This window comes from Lepidochelys olivacea (genome assembly GCF_965140295.1).
Source record: "Lepidochelys olivacea isolate rLepOli2 genome assembly, chromosome: 5".
Lineage (NCBI taxonomy): Eukaryota > Metazoa > Chordata > Testudines > Cheloniidae > Lepidochelys > Lepidochelys olivacea.
In genome coordinates this window covers 96797266-96821787 of record NC_140415.1, presented here as the reverse complement: position 1 = coordinate 96821787, position 24522 = coordinate 96797266, and the positions used below count along the sequence as shown (strand labels likewise).

The following is a 24522-nucleotide window of genomic DNA, read 5'->3' as shown; positions in this document are numbered from 1 at the left end:
GCTTCAAAATTTACTTTCACTCACTGTGAAAGATTACATTGAATATCTTTAAGGATAGGTGTACTTTTTCTTTACCTCTGTAATAGATGATGCTAAAGGGAAATCTTTAGTAGAAGCACGAGAAAGATAAAAAAGTAACTTTAGGGACGCTTGACTTCAATACTCCAACGTGGTCAGGATACCACCCACTGTTATTTTCCTTCGAACAAACTTCCTTGTTCAGTGTTAAAAGAAATCAATGCTTACTGTGATTGTTTATCATTGTCCCATGTCCTGTTGTCAGAGGTAGACTGACATATTTTGAACTAGCATAAATAAGAAAGGAAGAAAACCAAAGTTCAGACCTTCATAAAACTTTCAGTTTGATAAGCTCATGGAGTGGCCTGAATGGATGGAATGCTACCACGTATCCCAAACTGCAATAAAGCTTAACTCAGAAAGTGGAAAAAGTACAAGTCAATTCCTTAGTTTCTGCAATGGGGAGTGAAGCTGAAAATATTTATAAATTGTTTACCTTTACTGATGAAGGAAACAAGAATTAACATGGTATTGGGGCAGATTTTGGCCCTAATGGAAGCTTACATGTGTGACATTTTAGTTTCTGCAAAATCATCCAAGCTCTGAAGGTCTGAAAAAGTTTTTTTTGCATTTTTTTAAACCAGCAGTGAAGTAGTAAACATTATCATCAATGACAGGTTTCAGAGTAACAGCCATGTTAGTCTGTATTCGAAAAAAGAAAAGGAGTACTTGTGGCACCTTAGAGACTAACCAATTTATTTGAGCATAAGCTTTCGAGAGCTACAGCTCACTTCATCGGATGCATACTGTGGAAAGTTCAGAAGATCTTTTTATACACACAAACCATGAAAAAATGGGTGTTTACCACTACAAAAGGTTTTCTCTCCCCCCACCCCACTCTCCTGCTGGTAATAGCTTATCTAAAGTGATCACTCTCCTTACAATGTGTATGATAATCAAGGTGGGCTGATCACTTTAGATAAGCTATTACCAACAGGAGAGTGGGTTTGTGGGGGGGGTGGGGAAAAAACCTGGATTTGTGCTGGAAATGGCCCAACTTGATTATCATACACATTGTAAGGAGAGTGATCACTTTAGATAAGCTATTACCAGCAGGAGAGTCAGGTGGGGGGAGAGAAAACCTTTTGTAGTGGTAAACACCCATTTTTTCATGGTTTGTGTGTATAAAAAGATCTTCTGTACTTTCCACAGTATGCATCCTCTGAAGTGAGCTGTAGCTCACAAAAGCTTATGCTCAAATAAATTGGTTAGTCTCTAAGGTGCCACAAGTACTCATTATCATCACTAATCTTCAGAGTAAACATTTCATATATATGAATAAGGGCAATCCACGCTTCTCTCTGACTGACCTATTATTTCAGGCTGTCTGCTGAATTAGCAAACGTCATTGCAATAGTGGACATCTGGCTCACATATTTAATGTTTTCTTTGCAACCATAAGGACTTGAGATTTCAATTTTTAAATGAAAGCTTAGATTCCAGAGCACAAGGAGGAATCCTCCAGATACAGGTAACAGCTGGCCAAGCAGTCATGAGCTGGTCTCATTTACTGCTTGGTCTAACATAACTATTGAGGGGTACAGTAGGTCAGAATGCAAGGCTAACAGCCAGAGCTTGCAATTCTTTTTTGTAGTCTCATCACCCTTTTTACTTCAAAGATACAACTCCTCCACTAAATATCTAACTAATTCTACCACTTCCTTACAGAAGAATTCTACTTGCCCACATGCCCAGAATGAGTAAGTAATGGGTCAGTGACAAGTAAAATATTACTGTGTGGCAGAACTGGCCATCTGGTTTCTCATTATCATCAGAGCAAAGGCCAATAAATACATTTTGTCCCTAGGCTAGTACATTTTCTTGACAACTTTTCAAGACTGTTCTATGCAAAAAAAAAGCATTGGTCCCATCATGGCAGGTGCTTGTGGGTCTACCACAAAATCTTCTGCAGTATATTTACTTGTTTTGAAGGATATTTAGGGCATCACCCAGACTATTGTTTTTTTCAAAATGAGGATCCAACTGCTACTATTAAAATAAATGGCAGTTTTGAAGCTGGGAGAACTCGATTCAGAATTCAAACAGGCCCAATTAATTACAAGCTTTTCATATCGGTGCTAGGAAGAGAACCCTCAAGTTGAGTGTTTAAGTATTTATTTCTGACTGGAAAGTTATAAGCTAGAGTGACTGGACTATAGAAATTTTCTTCTATGTCCCAGGCAAAATATCGTAAAAGCTTAACTGCTTGTGCATATTCCCCTCTGGTGGAGACTGTAATGTATTGCAAAGAATGACTGTCACAAATGTTGCCAAGAAAAACAAACATGAAACTGTAATCTTGATCGCTGAAATACTTAATTGTAAATGAAAGTTGGTATTTCTTAATTGTAAACAGTTAAATGTTTTCAAGAAATTTCTCCATAAACATTTCTCAGCAGTTATTAGTCTCTGTCTTAGCCTTATCTAATTGCTATTTATTATTTATGTTACCCCAAGTCCTCAGTCAGGATTAGGGCCCCATAATCTTGGAAGTTGCTACTACAGCTATATTTCTGTTTTCCTTTTTTCTCTTCATAACTGGTATTAAATGACAACACTTAACAGTTTGCCCTGTCTACAGAAGGTTTTCAAAGGAAATAAAATATAAAAGACATCAGTGCATATGTGGCTGCTGAGAAGTTACATAACATTTTGTATTCCATCTTGATTCAAGAAAATCTCAGACAATTTCTGTGGGAAATCATTGTAGCCTTGAGAAAGACTGAAAGTGCTAAAAAAGGATAGATAGAATGACCTTAGAAATGCAAATGCAATAGATTCCAGAAACAGATAGTATTCAGTTCATGTGAGATTTCTGAGGTAAATAAAGTGAGAAACATTCTTATTTAACAACATGGCTATGGAATATATCAACAATTCTTCCTGATGATCACAGTGTGGCTAATGTGGGGCTTACTTTAAAAAGAAGGAACCAAGAGAGATGAGAGGATTTGCAGACCAGTGGGTCTCACCTCAATATAAGAGAAAATGATACAGTATATTTAAGGATAGGAGAATAAAAAGCCTGAAAAAATATAACCCAATAGGATCACTTCATGTAAGAAAATCATACCTAACATTTTCAGAGTATTTTTTAAAAAATACTAAACAAACATGGCCTAATAAACACATTTTACTTGGTATTCTGAAAAGGGCTTGTTCAAGTCCACAATAAAACATTAAGAAAGTGAATAACTATGAACAAAAGGGGCAAAGTCTTATAAAAAACCAATTGTAGTGAATTGCTGCTCCTCAAAATGAAGAGGAGTCATGAGTGAGGTTCTTAGAGGTCTGTCAAGACCACTATAGTCTTAACAATTAGGGAAGCTAGAGTGAAGTTTGCTGATTTCTTTAAGTTGTTTTGATTAGTAACATCCAGGCAGTTGAGAGAGACTCCAGCTGGCTTTTAAGTGTGCTGGGCAATCTGACAGCTTAGATAAGTGTACAATAATATATACTGTTAAAAGTTAGAATTTCATAGATGGTAATGGGTACTGAAATTGCAAGCCCCTCAGAGAAAAGGAATTATCATACATAGCCCAGTGGAACATCTGCCGCAGTGTGTAGCACAAAACAAACACAGAAGCTGCTTGGGTGTGAGACAAGACCAAGGTAACCCTGTATAAGTGTAAGATCAGTAACCAAGGATCTTGAAGTCCTACTGACTGCCAAACCCAGTTTTTCAGGGCCTAGCTCAAAGAAACAAACATTGCCTTTCAAGGTTATATAGTAAGGCTTCCTGAATCCTAGACTCTATATAAACCTAACTAAAATGAATAACTCTATGAAGCTAAAGTTTGAATCAAAAAGCTTTCCCCATACCCACCCTGCAAAAGGTTTACCTACCCCTAACTGGCCAGTTTCAGTGTATTACAGTCCAGTTCTCTTATAGTGTGTTGGGAGAGTAGCTTAATCCATCACAGCTGGTCCAGCCCTACTACTCTGACAGTGCATGCACTAAAGGCATACAGCTGTGGACTTTCCTCTACTCACGGAGAGATAGTTAACACTCTCCCAGCCAACCTGGGAGGAGAGCTAGGGATAGAAAACAATACAGTGTTTGCTGGTGGTATATAGTACTGAGCTCTGTTTCGGGCACCATACCTTTGCTGTTGCTAACAAGGAATATATCTGGATAAGTACAAGGAGGTTGGTGAGAGGTATGATAAACTAAGACTATTAAAACTGGAAAGAAGAAAAGTTAGAAGGGGATTAATCTAGTGTTTAAGATTATAAAGGATATAAGAAGAACTGATCCATCCCTCCTTGTTTCCTTGTCTCATAATTAAGGTTAAGATTTTGTCAGGGTTATTTTTAGTAAAACTCACAGACAGGTCACAGACTCCTGTGAATTTTTTTTTTAACGTGCCCGTGACCTGTATCTGACTTTATTAAAAATAACCGGGGTGGCTAGGGCTGTGGCGGGGAGAAGGAATGACAGCTGAAGTCCCAGGGGTGGGGACTGACAGGCGAAGTCCCCCTGCCATGGGCGTGGGAGGGGCATAGCCCCAGCTCCAGTGGCCGCAGTCACAGGGAGGACGTACAGCACCGGCTCCAGAGCTGGCTGCAACTGCAGGACAGGAGTACATAGTCCCGGCTCTAACCACAGCCATGGGGGCATATCCACGGCCCTGAGAAGCTGCAAGGGAAGCACCCAGCCCTGGCTGCAGCTGCGGGGCAGAGGCACGCAGTCCCAGCTCCAGCTGCTGACAACTGAAGCCTAAGAAGTCAGAGATGTTCAGTAAATATATGTAGGAGGCCTCGGGTTCAATCACCTTCTCTGCTTGATTTAGAGAAGGGAGTTGCACTTGGATCTCCTAGTATTACAAAAAGGTGCCCTAGTCACTCAGCTATGGGATATTCTGGAGAAGGACTTTCTCAATCTGTCCTGTTGAAAGTGTTCCACTGTGTCCAAATAATGAATTAGTCATGGGTAGAGGAAATTGAACTTGGGGACATTTACATTAGCTGGAAGGTCTCTAACCCCTGGAGCAAAGGTTTCTCATTCTCTCCTGTTGAAGCTGTTCCACTTTGTCTCAAATATTTGACTAGTCATTGAGCCAGAAAGAGACTCTGAGTGTGAGTGACTCTATAGCCTTCTGGTTACAGTACTCCACTAGGCAGTGGGAGAGCCAAGGTTGAGCCCTTGCGCCAATCACTACATCATTATTTCTACCCAATGGAACTGTTTCAGTAGGAGAGAGCCAGACTGCCACAGGGGCTAAGGTGCTCTTCTGCAATGTAGGTAACCCAAGTTCAAACCTCCAGCAGAGGGAGCAATTAAACCCAGGTCTCCTATTGCTCTCACCACCAGCCGAGCAGTCTATACAAACATTACCCCAAATTTCCCACCCAGAGTATGAAGTGTAAGTTTGCAGATAAAAAGATTCCATAAGAGGAACATGAAGGATTCTTCCTAATGGGGAGAATTGGGAGATGATTGATACATGTGAATACATCTCTTTCCAGGCACTCCCTTCTTCTCCTTCATATTCTTAATTCACTTCCAAAGAACTCCTAACGTGTTAGGGAAAGAATGTAACCAACTAGCATGAAAGCATAATACAAATTATTCATTCAGAAGCGACCCCTAACCATATATTCCTCCCCTCTCCCCAGATAAAATGAGTCTGCATTTACCTATTTGTGGTCTAAATTCAATGTCCATCCATACCCCCAACCTGAAATTACCAATAACAAGCTAAGCACTTGCAACAAACACTCTAGAACAATGCCAAACTGGATTTGAGGGTGCCCTTTGTGTTTTATTTTTCTACACTAACCCTTTACTGATCAGCCAAGAATATGTGATTGAATTAAATTGTCAATTGTCTAATTTCAAGGAATATAACATTAGACTTTTATGGCTGTAAATAGTTAGGTTTTTTAAAATAGCTCTGAGTGAATCTACGTAGAAAAAGCAAATAGGAAAGTTCACAGACTGAATGAAGGTGTCCTGCCTACTTGTCCTCCTAAAAGTGCCAATGGTGATCCAGTCCCTACGAAGACTAAACAGTGTAAACAGCAGTATTTTTCCCTCTTCCTACCCAGACTCAAAAAAAAAGTTCCAAAGATGTGATTCTTCATGTAGGACCTGTGATGGAGCTGACAATGTTTGCACTTCATGTCCAGAAGGTAAGTGGCATTCAGCTTCTTTGGGAAGAGTTTTTAGTTGGGTAGGTACTTCGGTACATTATATATTCCCAGGGAATATCTTGGTTAATGGATAGTAGCAGGTTGCTTAATCTAGCAGATAAAGGTATAACAAGATCCAGTGACTGAAGGCTGAAACTTGATACGGTCAGACTGTGAATAAACCATTTATTTTTAGCAGCAGAGGTAATTAGCCATTGGACAAATTTATCAAGGGGTCTGATTCCCCAACCACTCAACCAGAAGTTAAGGGCTTAATCCAGGAATTATTGGGTAAAATTATATGTTATTCAAGATGTTAGCCTGGATGATCATCATGCTCCCTTCTGGCCTTAAAGTCTCTGAATGACAGTTGGCCATGAGACTGGCCTTTTGGGAAAATGGCTTAAAAGAATGTTGCAGTTTTTAAGAAGATGGGGGGAAAAAACCCTAAATTTTGGATTTGCAGGAAATGCAAAGTTAAGGTTCCATTTTTAAAAGAAGAAACCCACCAATATGCTATTGCAGGTGTGGCCACCACAAACAAGATCCCAGAGTTATTTTTTTAAGCCTTCTCAACTGTGCCATTTCATTGGGGTGGGTGTATTGCTAGGGAGATTTCTTCTCGCTGAGACCTGTGTACATACATGCCCTCGAGGGACTTTTGGCGACCTGAAAAGTTGGAAGTGTGAGAATTGCACAGATGACTGTGAAAACTGCTCTGACCCCAGGCACTGTATGAAGTGCCAGTCTCAGCCACACCGGCCGCTCTACCTACATGAAGGCAGATGCTTTCAGGAGTGCCCCACGTAAGTTATCTTGTATTTTTTCCCTCGTTTTGTTGATTTACACCAACTTTCAAGTTTGCTCACTAATTTTTAACTGTGCCACTTGTCTCCATAATTTAGGTCCTTCTAGATCGTACATCATAAACTCCTGTTATGGAAATGTTAATGTACCATTTTGGCCATCAGAAATTATGATGTGCTGAAACAATTTATATGTATACAGTTGGATGAAGTAATTTACTTTGCTTTTGTTAGCAGAGGCTATGTGTGAATGTAAGTAAGCACTATGTGTGAAATCCTGAAGTCAATGGCAAAACTCCCAGTGATTTCAATGAGGCCAGGATTTCACCCTCATGTAGATCTCCACGTTGACTGAAAATAACCCTTCTCTACCCTCTCCCTTACACCCAAGAATACAGGATAAAAAAGAGGCAGGGTATGGGCACAGAATGGGGGTGTCTGAGGAGTTATGGACTGAAGCACAATCCTGAACATGCAAATGGGGAGCTTAATCATGTACTTCTTCTGGTTTTTCTCCTACTATGCATCAGTAACCTGGCAGCCAAGCAGTAACAAAGGTTCCCATTGACTCCAATGAGCATTGATCAGACCGTAAAGCAGATCAGGTTCCACTGCACTCTATATCCTGCTTATCACTAGTTGCCAAGTGCATGTATGCATAATGCTGTATGCTGTGTAGGATCCAGTCCTTAGAGGCCGCCACTTAGTTTCTTTCTTTTGGGAAAACACATCCAACCCTTTTCCACTGTGATTTATACTAATATATTGGCTGTATTTTCCTACCACGGTTTGCATACTTGCTAACTGTGTTAAATAAATCAGAGCATCAAAGGGACAGATTCTGATCTCATATACACCAGAATGAATCTGGAATAACTACATGAAAGATATAACTGAGATTAGAATCTAGGCCAGTGTGGGTTCTTTCAGCCTACCCGTCCAAAAAATGAACTGTAACACACTGATCTCAAAATAATACTGCAGCATTATTACATTAACTTGTGTGTGTTTTCAGAACCCATTTCCCAGATTTTTTGCATGGAATCATGCAATTTAATTCACATTTTTCATGTACAACTGCTGCATCCCTCCCACTTTTTGCTGCCTTCCAGAGTATCTTACGAGACCCATTCATAACAGGGTTTCAGACATTGGCCTTACTACAACAAAATCAGCCCAAGTTAAGTTTCAAGTTTCAGCCCCTACGATATTTTACATTACATTTATCACCTACCCCCATTTGCAAGGTATCACAGAGAAACAAGGGTGCTCTCATTCAGTTCTAAATGTCTTCCTTTAGAACCAAAGAAAGTACTGTAGTGTGAGGGGAAGGTGTTCTACGTATCTTACTGATCCACTGTTCTCTTGTGACAGAGGCATTTAGAAAGAGTGAATCTGCAAAGCAAGGTGAGCAAACTCACACAACAGAAGAAGAGGGAGGAAGAAGGGATTGGAAGGATATTGAGAGATGATAAGAGAAAAGAAAGGAAGAAGATAGAAACAGGAAAGATGGAGGTGGACTTTCTTCGCTTCTGTTTCCTTCTTTCCAACTTTCCTCTTAATTAACCTCCTTAGCTTTCTTCAGAAAGTACTGCCCCTTGCTCTTTTAAAGCATTCCCTAAAATGCCAATAGAGCACTGGAGAGCACCCCACTGTGTGTAGGCTGCCTGGCTGTACGTGTTAGTGCAAAGTAGATATTCTGCTGGCTCGTTCCTTCCTCAGTTTTAGAAGATGACTGCATAGTTTTGAATTAGTAATTATTTCAGACAGTTTATTGGCCTCCCTCCATATATTTTTTTTCCAAGATCTTATGCAGAATGAAATGTGCCTCCAGCCTGCCCTTCCATCTCCTTTCATTTATGAGGTATAGGCCAAGCCTAGTGAATATTTCATTATGATTAATCCTTCCAAACCTAGAGTGACTGTGGTTGCCCACAGCTGCTCTACGTCAGTTGCTTAAAGTTGTTCTGCTTTCATAGTCCAGGGCACATTCTGTGTAGGATCAGATTATGTCGAAGTTCTGCCACAAACTGCATCACACAGATCCATGCGGGAATCACCATATTAGACATGCTGTCATCTGGTTATTAGAGGAGAGTTAGAGCTGCTTCTCAAAAAGGCTCCTTACCACTTACCTACAGGCTGTATAACACAGGTATCCGTGTGACACACTCCTGACAATAGAATACACTTGCCAAAATTTTTACAGCTTCTTGAGTGACACTTCTTTTGGATGCGATCAGCAAATCTGCGGATGATACTAAACTGGGAGGAGTGGTAGATACGCTGGAGGGGAGGGATAGGATACAGAAGGACCTAGACCAATTGGAAGATTGGGCCAAAAGGAATCTGATGAGGTTCAATAAGGATAAGTGCAGGGTCCTGCACTTAGGACGGAAGAACCCAATGCACAGCTACAGACTAGGGACCGAATGGCTAGGCAGCAGTTCTGCAGAAAAGGACCTAGGGGTGACAGTGGACGAGAAGCTGGATATGAGTCAGCAGTGTGCCCTTGTTGCCAAGAAGGCCAATGGCATTTTGGGATGTATAAGTAGGGGCATAGCGAGCAGATCGAGGGACGTGATCGTTCCCCTCTATTCGACATTGGTGAGGCCTCATCTGGAGTACTGTGTCCAGTTTGGGCCCCACACTTCAAGAAGGATGTGGATAAATTGGAGAGAGTCCAGCGAAGGGCAACAAAAATGATTAGGGGACTGGAACACATGAGTTCTGAGGAGAGGCTGAGGGAGCTGGGATTGTTTAGCCTGCAGAAGAGAAGAATGAGGGGGGATTTGATAGCTGCTTTCAACTACCTGAAAGGGGGTTCCAAAGAGGATGGCTCTAGACTGTTCTCAATGGTAGCAGATGACAGAACGAGGAGTAATGGTCTCAAGTTGCAGTGGGGGAGGTTTAGATTGGATATTAGGAAAAACTTTTTCACTAAGAGGGTGGTGAAACACTGGAATGCGTTACCTAGGGAGGTGGTAGAATCTCCTTCCTTAGAGGTTTTTAAGGTCAGGCTTGACAAAGCCCTGGCTGGGATGATTTAACTGGGAATTGGTCCTGCTTTGAGCAGGGGGTTGGACTAGATGACCTTCTGGGGTCCCTTCCAACCCTGATATTCTATGATTCTATGATTCTATGTTTTTCTAGCTCCTCCCTCTTCTCTCTCTTGAACCTCTACAGAGTTGTTGACCTTCCATTGTAATGCCTTCTTCTAATGCAGGAACAGCTTGTCCCTCCTGGTGCTGGGGGTGAGGTCTCTCTCTTCCCTGCTCCCCATCCCTCCCACTACTCAGAGGTGTATCTTCTCTCTCCTTGTCCTACCACCATTGGAATGATACCTCTCTTCCTTCTCCTGAACCACTGATATCACTGCTGCAGGCAATGGCTTCTTCCTTCCATATTCTGTGCCTCTCCAGCCTGGGAAGCAGGAGGAGGACAGGAACAGTGGCTATCACAGTGACACCCTGGTGGGCAGAAGGAAAGACTTCATGGGAAACTTTGCTAATACCATGCAGCCCTTCTGGATGCTGGCGACTTTGGTGCTGCTAAGGGATGATGTGGTTTAGTGGGCAAAATATCTTGTATGAGATGTGTGGCACATAGCAGCTGTTTGTGAAATCTGTCCATTGTGAAGCTCCTGATTCACCCAAATACATTTTTATTCTCTATATTTGCAATAAACTGTGCCATCAAACTGTTCCAAAAGTGTGCTCTCTCCTACTGTTTGTTCTGTTTGTCCTGACTCTCTAGGGGGTATTTTGCTGAAACTGGTACGTGCATCAAGTGTAACGGATCCTGCAAGACGTGTGAAGGAAATGCCACAAAATGTCAGTCCTGTGAAAGTCCTTTGCTTCTGGAGCAATGGGAATGTAAAAGCTCCTGTTCTGAGAAGCACTTTGCCACTAATGGAATCTGTAAACACTGCCCTGAGATGTGTCAGGAATGCAATCATGAAAGTGCATGCAAAGGTACTGCAGGGAATCCACAGTGGCATGTATCCACTTGGCTAAGATAAGACCTTGCTGGAAATATATAGCCTGGCAAACATTTGTTGAAAGAGAGAGTTCTTCTGTAGTTAACAAAAATGAGAAAAGTAACTTTAATTTAATTGTTAAGCTACTCAGGATGATGCTAATGAACACAGAATCATGTGGTAGGATTTTTAACCAGATAGATCTAGGAATGACATATGTTCAGTGTTCCTTTTTCTGCTCTTTTTTGTGTTTCAAGAGATTCCTGCTGGCTTAACTTCATCCCTGATTTAGCATGTTATAGACCTTGGGTCCTGGCTTTCCACGGCCTGGCAACTCAGGTAGTCGTTTACATTGGTACAAGGTGGATGCAAAATGCTACCATTCTAAACTAGTGGCATTTTACACCAACATTACACAGGTGCAAATAGCTATGCAAGATACAGAGCAGTGGAGAATCAAGCCGACTGAGTATTCATGCAATTAATGATGAGTGAACCACAAAGTTTTGGGGATTCTGTTTAGTTGGGCTGCTCACCCCAAAGTTTGAATGATTGTGTGAATTTCAAGGGCAGGTAAAATTGAGCAACTATCTGTCAACCTGGAAGTGTAAAAGTGGGGGACAGTGAAAGGGAATGAACAAAAAGGTTAAACTACAAGGTTAAAATAAATTCAAAGGTAGAGATCATCTCAACCAATATCTCCATATCCTAATACATCCAGCCTCTGGGGAAATTCAGATCTGGATGCAAATATTCCAGACAGACCCTATTTCAGTAATGAGTTGAATAAAAGTTCAGATCCAAATATCCCTGAACTTTTGAGAAGTTTGGAATTAAATTCAGAGGTAACTTTGCATCATAGGCCCATCTCCACGCAGAGGCTCAATCTAGGTATAGCCTGAATTTTAGTAAAGGCTCTAGGACAATTTTTGTTTTTTATTATTTTTCTGAATTAGTTTGTCCATCCCTAGATGTAATGCAGCAGGCGCTACCTTTGGGTTTTGTTGGTTTCATCAGGAAAAGAAAATAAGCTGTTCTTTTGCTTAGCCAGCTGCTTCTCTTTTTTCCTTAGTATGCATGGACCAGTTTTTCTTGCACAATGGGAAGTGTCTGCCGGATTGCCCTTCTGGCTTTTATGCCGACTCCAGGAGCTGCTCTCCTTGCCACGAGGACTGCAGAGAATGTGATGGGCCTGACTCGGATGACTGTAATGAGTGTGCCAGCAGGTCCTTTGTTTTGCACAATGGCGAGTGCTTTGGAGAATGCCCAGAAGGGACTTACTATGAAACAGAGACTGAAGATTGTCAAGGTATTTTTTTTTAAATGTGGAAACAGTCTTAAGTAGAACTGGTTGAATAGTATTAAAAGTGTTTGGGGTGTTTAATATATTTACCATTGATCCTGAAAAAGCAAGGCAGCAAAATGTGCCAATGACATGACTTTATTTAGTCTAGTCAAACGAGAGAAGACTGTGAGAAAGCCAAGAGGGACTCAACAAAGTTAGGTGAATGGGCAACATGGGAAATTTATTGACAAGTGCAAAGAAATACACATGGGAAGTAATAATTAGAACTACTCATACACATTACTGGTTTCTAAATTATAGGTTACCATCCAGGAAAAAGACTGAGCATCACTGGGGATGGTTCAGGGAAAACCACTGCTCAGTATGCAGTGGCAGTCAATAAAGAAAGTAAACTGTTAGCCTATAGAAAGAATGGGATAGGAAATAATACTTAAACAAACACACAAACCTTTCTCCAGTTCCCTGAATGAAAATATTCCCCTGGGTGTATGTTCGCAGCTTGACAAATTAAAACTACTTAAAAAGAATCTGAAATGAAAAAAAAAGTGGTGAAATACTTGCTGTTTGTACATTTCAGAGTGTGACAGGACATGTCAGATTTGCTCCTCCTCCACTGCCTGCCTTACTTGTAAAGAGGGCATGGTGATGAACAGCCAGGGTCACTGTGTGATGTCCAAGTATTGTTCTCTCACTGAGTACCACGATGAGCAGACTCAGACCTGTAACCCTTGTCACAAGAAGTGCTCTCGCTGTACAGGGCCTGCTGAACATCAGTGTCTTAGCTGTCCAAAAAATTGGCATCTTCTCAGTAAGTATCTTGCTCCTGCAGCCAGGTTTTATTTTTTCTTTTCCTTTGAAGATGTGTGACATATGCAGATCCCCATTAATCATGGTGCTTCAAGCTGCACTTCCATTGCTCCTTTTCATGAAATGTCAAGATATTTGATCATGGGATCCATATTTCAACAGGCTGAAGCCAATCTGAACATTGCAAGTCAAGTATGACAGGTAGCTTTCAGGTGTTTGTGCCACAATGCACACATGCCTGTTGATTCTTTGGAGCTAGTCAAGAAAATCTCTTGACCATATGAGCCAGCCCTGGAGTTTGGGCAGATATGTAGGTTTGGACCTGACAAACTTTGAGGCCCAAAGCAGAACTTCTAACCATCACAACACTTTATGGCTAACAAAGAACTAAAACTTTTCTGTTACCTACTCTCTGCTTGCTTTCAACTGTCCTTTCTTACAGCTTTGATTACAAGTGGGTGATTTGAAAATCACATTAAGAACCATCTGGGTTCTTTTAGCCCTGCCTGCATATTTTGCAAACACATCTATTTTGCACACATAAAACTCATGTATATATGCAAATGTGGGCTTGTTCAAATGCCTTGGCAGGTTTTGAGTGTGCAATATAGAATATACTCACAGATATACAGACGTAGTTAAGGAGACTTGCTGAAAAATTGTCCCCGGATCAATGGGTCATTCTCTGTTGGACTGCATTTCAAGCAAACTTAACATTTGAAGTAAAGAACAGAAGATTGGCTTGCCTGAGTAATGACTGGGTGAATATTGAAAGTCCATCAGGATTTAGTATTTAGTGAATAGGTGCATATAAAAAACAAACAAAAATGAACATTTACAAAGTTCATCAAAGGCCAAATTTCTTCTAAAGAAGTGAGCTTCTGTATCAAAACTAGAGAAACGTTATTGTAAGACCAAATCATGATATTTATTTATTTATTTGGTGAATTTGTCTCAGGGCAAAAATAAATAATTTTGCAGAGAAATACCATTTTAATCACACGTTTCTTCTTGGTTGTAGTCAGCATAGTGTGAGAATGTGAGAGAGATGTAATAGAGCTGGGCATTAGCTAGCCCCAGGCTTGAATCAGAGTTTCCAGCTCTGAACCAAATTTGAATACTGAATCACAATTCTTTGAGTTTTGGGAAGTTCAGATGTTGATCCAGATTTTGAACCCTCAACTTTGTGAGGGTACAAATCTGAGAGTTTGGTTCAGGCCCCTTTCTACTACAAATGAACAATATCATTTTGCTCATTACAGTTTGTACCTTAGATTGAGATAGCTAGACAGACAACCTGTAGTCCAGAAAGTGGCAAACAAAATATCAAAGAAATAGTATTAGGAAGGAAAAAATCTTCTCTTGCCTATCTATAACCTGAGTATTGAAACACACAACACAAGAAAGATTATTTCACTTTGTGAGTAGTTTTTGTTCTCCTTCACCCTAATTAACATTGGGTAGGTTGAAGCCCATATGGTTAACTGACTCAGAGCTAGCCCTACATTCCAGAATTATGATCTGCTGATTTCCCTCTGAAATCTCAATGAAACATTGTGATATTCATGGTACATTTGACAGGACTGCAAGAGTGTTCTCTCATCACACAAAGCAGCAGCCAAACTGCTCAATTATTCATCGGGATTAAAGCCATTGAGCTATAAAGGCTCAAAATTCTCATAAATCCGATAGATGCGACCAAATATGCATCAAAACTGTGAGCTAGGTATTTAGAATCAAAAGCAGGGAAACCAAGAGATAAATGGTGCTGCAGATGGAGGGATAAAATTTCCTGAAGATTATTGCTTCCTTTGTATATTCTGATATAAATTGCAGATGCTTTTGGTTATTTATTATTATTATATATGATAATCACTTGATATCTTTCAGGAATTAAAAAAAGACACAGTCCCTGCCCTGAGAGTTTACAGTCTATATGAAGCAGAGAAAACAGAGACGGACAAATGAAGGGATGAGAGCTAAAAGGCATAAAAATAATTAATACAGCAGGGCACTCCCTTTCTGGCTCTGCTATAGCATCTGATATGGGATATGTCATCAAGCCTCAATGAGGAGAAGAGAATATTGTATGTGATCCTTTGTTCTTCATTATTCCCTCTGTAGATACAACCTGTGTAGAAGCGTGTCCTGACGGATATTATGTTGACAGTGATGAGGGACGATGTTTCACATGCCACAGCACCTGTGAGACTTGCTATGGAAAACATAACACTCAGTGCCGTACCTGCAGATCGGGCTGGTACAAACAGGGAAAGGGATGCGTACAAGCCTGTACAGCTGGGTAAGGCTCCAGGATGGATAGCTAAAAGCTATATTGGACAAAGAGCTTTGTTAAGCATGTAGCCTTCAATTCTGCTTTTTTTTTAGATTAAAGTTTCTCATGTTATTTCTCTACATTAAGGTTGCTCTTTAGGGACAATTTAGGATTTTCCCAGCAAGGAGATATGCTGGGGCGAGATCTCCTGAGTCCTAGTCCACAGGCGTATCTGCTTACTTCGTGACTGAATTTGCCCCACTGTTTTAGAAAGTGCTGCTCTTTAGCTAAACTCAGAGGGCCAAATGGCACATGTGCATTAAAGGGAATACCCTACATCCATTAAGACTGCAGTTTTGCAAAGAAAAGAGTAATCAAGAATGAAATCTCTGCAGTAGCTGAGAGGAATGGATCTTTTCTGACCATGTAAACATTTTCATACCTTCACCTCTTCAAAAAACTTCTTTCAGATATTATGCAAACAACTCCATCGGATTGTGCGAGAGATGCCACAAAAGCTGTAAAGAGTGTTTGGGACCTCAGCCCACAGACTGTCTGTCCTGTGATACATATTCCTTCCTGCTGCACTCCAAGAATGAATGCCTCCCCTCTTGCCCTGAATATTATTATGACGATCGTGATACAAATGTCTGTGAGAGATGCCACCCTACCTGCAGCTCCTGCGAAGGTAAGATCCTCCCTTATGTGCTTCTCTGCCACAAGGGCTTTAAAACATAATCTACTTCTCTCTCCAACTCTCTCTGCTCAAGGTTTTGGTAACACTGTGCAGTAGGTAACTTACATGTTATACAAACATGTTCATTTATGAGAGTTGAACAGTTTTCTAATGATTCAGTATGTGCTTCGCCAAAAGTGTCACTAGACAGATTTTAGAAGTCTGTTGGCTACTAATAATTGTGCTGTAAAACAAGCTTATTGCTGGACTCAGGACTTACTCCACTGTAGTCCCATCAATGGGGCTACTCACAAAATGAGATACTACTCAAGCTCAGTAAGGGGGTAAGAAGCTAAGGGGCTAAATTCTGATTCCCTTATTCACATTAAGTACTGCCTTACTTTGTGACTAGTGACAGTCCCACTGAAGGCACTACTCTGTGTGAGTCAGGGTTTCAGAATCTGGTTCCAAGTTTTCAGAGATGAATGATTCTCAAAGGAGGGGGCAGAAAATGGACAGCTAATGAAATAAATCAAACTAAAAGCACAGAGTTTAGGGTTCAAGGGTAGTAGGACAAAATGTGTATACATATTGTTTTGAAATACAGTCAAATATTTGCTGAAGTTCACCTTGAGGCACCATCCATTTTGTACTAATGCCATTCTAATCCAACCTGGTGCTTATTTATTTATTTTCAAAAAAAATTATCCCTATCCAATTTTGAGCTGGGCAGTGTTATTCTCCTTGGACTTAGATGGTTTCCTTGTTTCTGAAATGATGGCTACCAGTTGCTATTCTGTAGCTCAGAATGTACTATATAAAGGTTTGCATTGAAGAATGCAGATGGTTAATTGCAACATAATAATATTTGAAAGCAACTCGTAGAATGAAATGTCACCTTTGATAGCTATGAAAATATAGTTGTACAGACAAATTATTGTAATCAACAGCAATATTTTTGGCTTGGATTTGGAATCGGAAATATTGTTATAATTTACAATCTGTCTCCTACACATGATGTTGTATTTGTTTTGCCATTAATACTACTGGGCACAAAGACAGAGAGATTGAATATGTGTGAGCCCACTGGCTAATAATAATCCTCCTAAACAAAAAGTGTATGGCCAGTGAGTAACTGTTGTCATGTAGCTGTGCTGCCCCAGCAGCACCAGGGAGGAACTATAGTTGGGGAATCATGGTTCTTTTCCTGCTCCCCACTTGTTACAGGGGGGAAATAATTTATTCCAGCCCGGAAACCTGTGAAGCTCTGTTGATTGGCACTTTGAGGGGGAAGAGCCATGGCTCTACCCTGGTCCCTCCCTACTTTCCCCTCCATTCACACACTTACTGAGATGGAGCAGCAGCACAGCCCCTTTCTTGCGCATGGAACCCAGTGCTGTGATCTGGGTAACCCTAATCCAGCAGCACTGGGAGAGGGGGCTGCATGGCCCTGTTAGGCCTAGTGACAATCTAGCCCTTACTAGTTGAGACAATGCTACTAATTTCACTCCTTTATCCACTTCTTCCATTTCTATTTTCTTCTTTTCTCACAGCCATGGACATGGGGGCAAGGGGAATAGTTTTGAAGTCTGATTGGACAGCCCCATTTTCACATTAATCATGTTAAACCATCCACTTCAATACGACGCACAAGATGTGCATGTAACATTTGTATTTGCCTATTAAACTGTTTGTGTAACAAACCAAGCATGCCAAGTGTTCTGTTAGTGCTTGTCTAAGGAAGCAAAACATTACAGCATCCAGCAAATCATCTGATCACTAATAGGAAAATGGCTCATGCTCTTTTTGCCATATCTGGTAATATTTGTTTCTAGTATTGTTATAGCCATAATCCCAGGAAATGAGAGAGACAAGATAAGTGAGGTAATATCTTTTACTGGACCAACTTCTGTTGGTGAGAGACAAGCTTTCGAGTTACCCAGAGCTCTTCTTCAATAAAACATAGACCTTCACACACACACACACACACACCGCTTGTCTCTCTCAGTAATCTTTTAGCATTTAATGAACTTAAAAATATACACTGAAAACATTTTTGAGCACCCAAAATTCTAACAGCACAATTTTTTTTTCTTAATTTATGGCTCAAGCACTTTTCAAATAGACTTCTTAATGCTAAGCATGTTCAGTACTGATACTTGATGACAACAAATGCCCTGTGTAATTGATGGGAGCAGATTATCATAGTTTCCAAAGGAAGATGATAACTTTTCATATTTCAATATAAAACTGTTGCTTTATTTTCCTTTGAAGGGAAGGGAGCTCTCAGCTGTACGTCCTGTGTGTGGAGTTACCATCTAGCAGGTGGAATCTGCTACTCTGAATGTTTTGCTGGAGAATACAAAGTCGCAGAGGTACTGTCTATACACACGCATCTTCTCTAGGAAGTATTTACATAATAATGGACTTGAAAACCCAAACGAGAAAAGCAGAGCAAACAGTGTTTGATCTTGCTGAATTCAAAAGTTACTTTTATTCCCCTCTTGGTAGGGAAGACATGGCTCCAAATGCTTCTCTGAAATGAATGGAATTCCCTCCTTGTAAAACAGGATTAAGTCAGACTACAATCAGGGCTTGAGTATGTGCAAAACAGAGGGTATCAAATGAGAGATGACCCCTATAATGAGGGATAGTTGAGATGTGTGGGAATGGGTGCTAGTGTAAGCAGGGGAATGGTCCCGCTATTGTGGGGAACTTTCCTGGCTTCTGCACTACCTTGGTAAAATGGGCTAGCAGAAGGATCTGACTCCTCACTCCCACTTTCTTTACCCGGAGGCCTTCCGGCCCACTCTCCTGTCTGGCAGAGTCCTTGTAACCCCAACAAGGCTGGGCCCAGGATTCCTGGGGGGCTTGACCCCCCAGCCTTGTTGTGGTCACCTAGGACAGGGGCTACGGTGTCCCCACTCCGGGGTACTCTCTCTGCACTGGACACTTCCCTGACCCCACTGATCATTACATACAATTTAAAGCAAATACAATTTATTTAATCAACAATTAGTTTAAAAAGGAATAAGGAAAAATGGGAAAGGTTAAAGGAAACACATCACCCCGCTCTGTGGCAGGGAACATCACAAACCGTGTCTCTGGAATGTCAGGGCAGTTCACAGTCTGTTCCTTGTAAGTCCCAGGCCTTCTTCTCAGGCCCTGGCTGTGCTGCAGGGATGCTATGGATTGGACACTTGCTCTGGTGATGGCCACACGCTCTCAGGCTCTAAGTGGTAGGACCCTTCTTCCCAGTGTCGCCCCCGCCCTGTCGGGGTTACCAATCCCCCTCCAAGTCTGGCCTACAGAGCCTCCTGGCTGAGGCGTCTCCCTGTACTGGGCCCACTGCCCAGGGTCCCCCTCGCTCTCCACAGCTGCTCACTGCACCGAGCTCCAGACTGCTCCAGCCCCAGCAACACCACTCTGTCTCAGCACGGCAGCTGCTCTGCCTCCAGCTCCCTGGGCTGCTTCTCTGGCCCCTCTGCCTCTGGTTGCTGCAGCTCTGCTCCCAGGACAAGTCTGCTCTGCAGGCTGCTTCTGTGACTCTGCTCCCAGCACTGACCTGCTTCGTGGGCTGCTTTTCTGGCCCCTCTGGCTCTGGTTGCTGCAGCTCTGCTCCCAGGGCAAGTCTGCTCTCTCTGGGCTGTGCCTCTGGCTTTGGGGCTGCAGCTCTGCTCCCAGCACAGGGTCTGCTCTCTCTGGGCTGCTTTTCTGCTCCCTCTGGATCTGGCACAGCTCTGCTCCCCAGCTCAGCTCGGGCCCCTCCTTTCTCCTTAGCTCAGCCCCACTCTGTCTGACTCAGGCAATTCCAGCTCATAGGGAGGATGGGACGCTCCTGGCCTCCTGACTCCCTGGTTAGCCTGCCCGCCCTGTCAATCAGGCTGACCTGGAGCATTGGCCTCTCCCCGTTGTTCCCCATTTGGGGCGGTCAGTCTCAGGGGACTGTCAGTCTCAGGGTCCTGATTTCCCATCGACCCTTCCCTTTTAGTACTGGGAGCTAGCCAACCAAAACAGCCCCATTCTCTGAAATGAATGGAATTCCATCCTTATAAAACAGGATTAAGTCAGACTACAATCAGGGCTTGAGTATGTGCAAAACAGAGGGTATCAAATGAGAGATGACCCCTATAATGAGGGATAGTTGAGATGTGTGGGAATGGGTGCTAGTGTAAGCGGGGGAATGGTCCCGCTATTGTGGGGAACTTTCCTGGCTTCTGCACTACCTTGGTACTTTGCACTACCACTGAATTTTAGTAAGGGGGCAACAGTCCCCTTACACTAGGCATTAGAACAGGCATTTCCTTACCTTACCTTTCCTTCCAAAGGATTCCAGAGGAGATGGATTTAATTCACCCTTTCTTTTTTGTTGTATCTTTACCCAGTTGTTCTACCCACCTCAGTTATCCTAGCTGTATTACTGAGCGGTTTCCGTCAAGGCTGCGTTATTAAATTATTACAAATAATTAATAATAATAATTATTATTGTGGTAGAGCCTAGGAGCCCCAGTCACAGACCCGGGTCCCATTGTGCTAGGCACTGTACAAATACAGGACAAAGACATGGTCCCTGCCCCATAAAGCTTACATTCTAAGTAAGTTTCAGAGCTATGCTGTGACTGAATCGGATCTGTGTGTAACTGAGTGCCTCCTATGAGGTGCTGGCTAATGCCTTCAGTTGCCAAGGGCATTCAACACTTCACAGGATCTGTCCCCCACAAGCCAGCCGATGATAAGAAAGAAGGATAAGAGGGAAAACTACTTGTTCTATCCAGTCATTCTAACACAAGCCTTAGGGATGTAGGTCAGAATCATTTGCCATGTCAATGAAATGAGCTAGGCCATGTGGTTATTTGCTGATTGTCACATTTAAAATAACTATTAAGGGAATTGAGCTGCAATACGCTTAAAGAATGGAGGCTTACATTTTAAAAATACTCCAGAGTTTTACATGACTGTGGGGCCCTGTTTTCAATGTTGTTTTTGTCACTGCTGATGACAGAAGAAATTACAGAAATGTGTGCAGCTCACCAAGAAACTAAATGGAAGCCACTAGTGGCTTCCATGTATTACAGCTCCTGCTCTGTGTCAATTCACAGAGGATATGAGTTGTTACAGCTCCCAGTTACAGTGCCGTGGCTCTTTAACTCAAGATGTAGTAGCTCATGCTTTTAGTTCTGGAGGTGTCCCATTCATTCTTTGGTGTATCAGCAAAGATGGTGGCTATCACCTAAACACTATGACTAAATCCCGGTCCCAAAAAATTTTGCCATTGATGTCCATGGGACCAGAATCTGTCCCCTCAGATTACAACAGCATAGGATTGCCAGATCCGTGCTGAAACAGAAAAGGAAAGCAAATGTGGTTTGATTTTGTTCTGTATCTCCAGGGAGACCAATCCAAATGTGAAAAATGCCATGATACCTGCGTAGAGTGTAAAGGGCCTGGACCCCTCAACTGCACTGTGTGTCCAGCTAACATGAAACTCTACCTAGACGAGGGCCGCTGTGTGAAGTGCTGTGATAGTTCTAATCTCACAGAAACCCAGGAGTGCTGTGACTGCAGTGAAACACAAGGTAGGACTGAGATGAAGAGAAATGCTGATATTTAATGACCTTGTGCCCTGTTGGGTGTTTGTTTTGTTTCTTAAACTGATTTTCTTCTGAGCTGCAGAATTATCATTGCAGAACTTTGCTGCATACAAATCCATTACTAATACACCATTGCCAGAGTATCTAGATACTCTCACTCGCTGCTGCTATTTTAAAGGGTCAGATCCCAACAGACAGCTTCCAAGTCTTCTCAGAGTGTTTCATGATCTGGTTGAATGGGCAATGCTTGTGTAAATAGGTGGCAAATTGAGGCATGCATTTTAAATTCAAGTCAAACTGACCCCTGGTTTCAGAGTAATAGCCGTGTTAGTCTGTATTTGCAAAAAGAAAAGGAGTACTTGTGGCACCTTAGAGACTAACCAATTTATTTGAGCATAAGCTTTCGTGAGCTACAGCTCACTTCATCGGATGCATACTGACCCCTGGTGTAACTCCATTATAGCTACTCAAAGTAGCTACAATGCTTTACCCCAGAGGTAAATTCGGTCCAAAACATTTAAATTGCTAATGGGTTTAAATGTTTTATTATACAGAATACATAAACTTCCACCTAAAACAAAGTCCCCACTTTAAGTATGTCATGGTATTCACGTTTTTTTGGTTGCCTTTAACTTGCAGATGAGTGTGTATTACAGACCATTCTGAACCTACCAGCTCAAAGCAAAGGGAAAACTGCTTTGTTTGTTGCTACCTCCATTTTGCTGATCCTCTGCATTGGAGCCATTGCATTCATCTGGAGAAGATCACAAGCCAAAGCCCAGACAGTAAACAGATGTGGGTACGAGAAGCTGAGAGATCACTCAAAACCCTTCTCTTCTTACAAGAGTAACCACCATGAGAGCACCAGCTATCAAGATGATCAAGTGACTGAGTATAAAGACTGGGATAATGAAGACGAAGAAGAGGATGATGATATTGTATATATGAGCCAGGATGGCACAGTCTATCGTAAATTTAAATATGGACTTCTGGAGGATGAGGAGGAAGATGAACTGGAATATGATGATGAAAGTTATTCATTTAGATAATTTTTTATTAATCTGTGTATTTTCCCTCTTCGCTGCCTCTCTCATTACATTAAATCAATTTAGTTATCTTACAGGGGAATAAAATATTTTTTTCTCTGCATGAAGGGGCTCAAGCAGAAATTTATATTCATGATAATTCTAAGAAAAAGGGATTTTAGCTATACATACTGTGGAAGCAAAGTTGTTTCTAAACTTTTGTTTCCAAAACATTTTATAAATCCTTGATGAGTCTTTTAAGAAGCAGCACTCAAGAAATGGGTTGGCTAAAAGATTCTTTTTCTGTATACTAATGTGTGAAAATAAAATATTTTCTAGTATGTATATGTAAGTGCATAGGTGTATATAAAACAGACACACGTATCCAACTAGCACTTGTCAATCCCTTTTAAAAATATACTGATATAAACAAGACAGGCATATTTATCTACATGATAGATGTCCCTGGGATAGGATGTCACTTAATTGTTTACTTCTGTGTGATTAAAGTTTGTACTGTAGTTCACATTATAATATGTGATTTTGCATATTTTACACTCTTTTCCTTCCATGGTATTATCCAAAGCACTGGTACTCCCCAAAATCTGACACACTGCTATAACCTTTAAGTGCATTTCCTCAAAGATTTAATATATCAGACATTCAGTTTTAGATAAATTTGAGGTCACTCTGACCCCATTCCAAGTAGAATGTATTGTAGCCATGACTTGAATGAAACAAAAAGATAAAATATATCTGAAATATATTATATGACATTAACTCCTGATTAATTTTGATCTTAGTGAGTATATATTTTAAGCAATGTTTCATTTTCTACAGACTTATTTGGACTTAGTATAAAGGAGTGCTTAGTCTATAAATATGTATGTGGAAAAATCTGGAGATTACAGAGAATTGTCACAGAACAGACATGAAAGCAAAAGATTTATTAATCCTACTTTTCATATCTATCACAAATGGCTTTGGATGTTCAGATAATAGGAAAGGGAGTAATCAACACTGCACTGAAAAATGTTAAATGAAACAATGGAAGACAATGATTTTTTTCATCATTATAGATTGTATAATTTATTGCATTATATGAGAAGATGCTAAACCTGGTTCCTTTGTTGTGAAAGAATAAACTAAATCTTTGTACAAAAGCATGCAGAGAAGGTTGTTGTTATTCACTAGCAATATGGGCTTTTGGCTAAAACTGTGGATTAGGCCTCAGGAGACTTGCGTTCAATGCCCCACTCTGCTACGAAGTTCCTATGTGATTGTGGGCAAATCACTTACTTTCTCAGTCTCAGCTCCCCAGCTATAAATCACAGCTAATAATACGTCTCTATCGCATGGGATTGGTAATTCATTAATGTTTGTGAGGGACTCAGATACTATGGTAAGGGATGCCATATAAAAACCTAGATAACGCATTTAATAGTCTCCTTACAATACACAATTGGTGTATAGTACACTTAGAGTATTTTTGCTTAACACTGATAGGAGAGCTTTAGAAATACTTGTGATGACCTGAAGGAAGCTGACTTTCAGTATATTTCCAATATTCTTACTATTGTCATTTACTGGCTGGTTAACAAAACACCTCTGCAGAGCCCATTTCGCTCCTTCACAGTGCACTCATGTATTTTAAATCTTCTCTGGGCCACTAGGTATGTAGTCCCAATGGATTACAATTACCATGGATCTCCCCTACAGGAGGAATTTAGAGCCAAGTGAAATGTACCCACCTAACTCAGAATAGGGAACACCTGCCTTTTCCCCTATTTATGCATGTCTGATGCTTTATAGACTCCATGTAAAATATGCTATGGAACACTTTA

The 24522-nt window shown here is 41.2% G+C and overlaps 1 protein-coding gene and 1 long non-coding RNA gene across 2 annotated transcripts in view; one reads left to right on the top strand and one right to left on the bottom strand.

The window, feature by feature from the left end:
* Positions 1-4011, bottom strand: part of LOC311520929 — a 56449-nt gene extending 52438 nt beyond the window's left edge. The window contains exon 1 of the long non-coding RNA XR_014711732.1: positions 3925-4011. This is a non-coding gene — a long non-coding RNA (uncharacterized lncRNA). The remainder of the gene's footprint in view (positions 1-3924) is intronic.
* Positions 1-23803, top strand: part of PCSK5 (proprotein convertase subtilisin/kexin type 5) — a 300051-nt gene extending 276248 nt beyond the window's left edge. Inside the window, exons 28-37 of the mRNA XM_084628879.1 lie at positions 6130-6213; positions 6824-7019; positions 10776-10993; positions 12071-12307; positions 12882-13112; positions 15236-15413; positions 15857-16074; positions 18337-18437; positions 21452-21638; positions 22293-23803. Of these exons, the coding sequence (XP_084485005.1) occupies positions 6130-6213; positions 6824-7019; positions 10776-10993; positions 12071-12307; positions 12882-13112; positions 15236-15413; positions 15857-16074; positions 18337-18437; positions 21452-21638; positions 22293-22702 (2060 nt within the window). The 3' untranslated portion in view covers positions 22703-23803. The remainder of the gene's footprint in view (positions 1-6129; positions 6214-6823; positions 7020-10775; positions 10994-12070; positions 12308-12881; positions 13113-15235; positions 15414-15856; positions 16075-18336; positions 18438-21451; positions 21639-22292) is intronic.
* Positions 23804-24522: the final 719 nt, after the last annotated feature.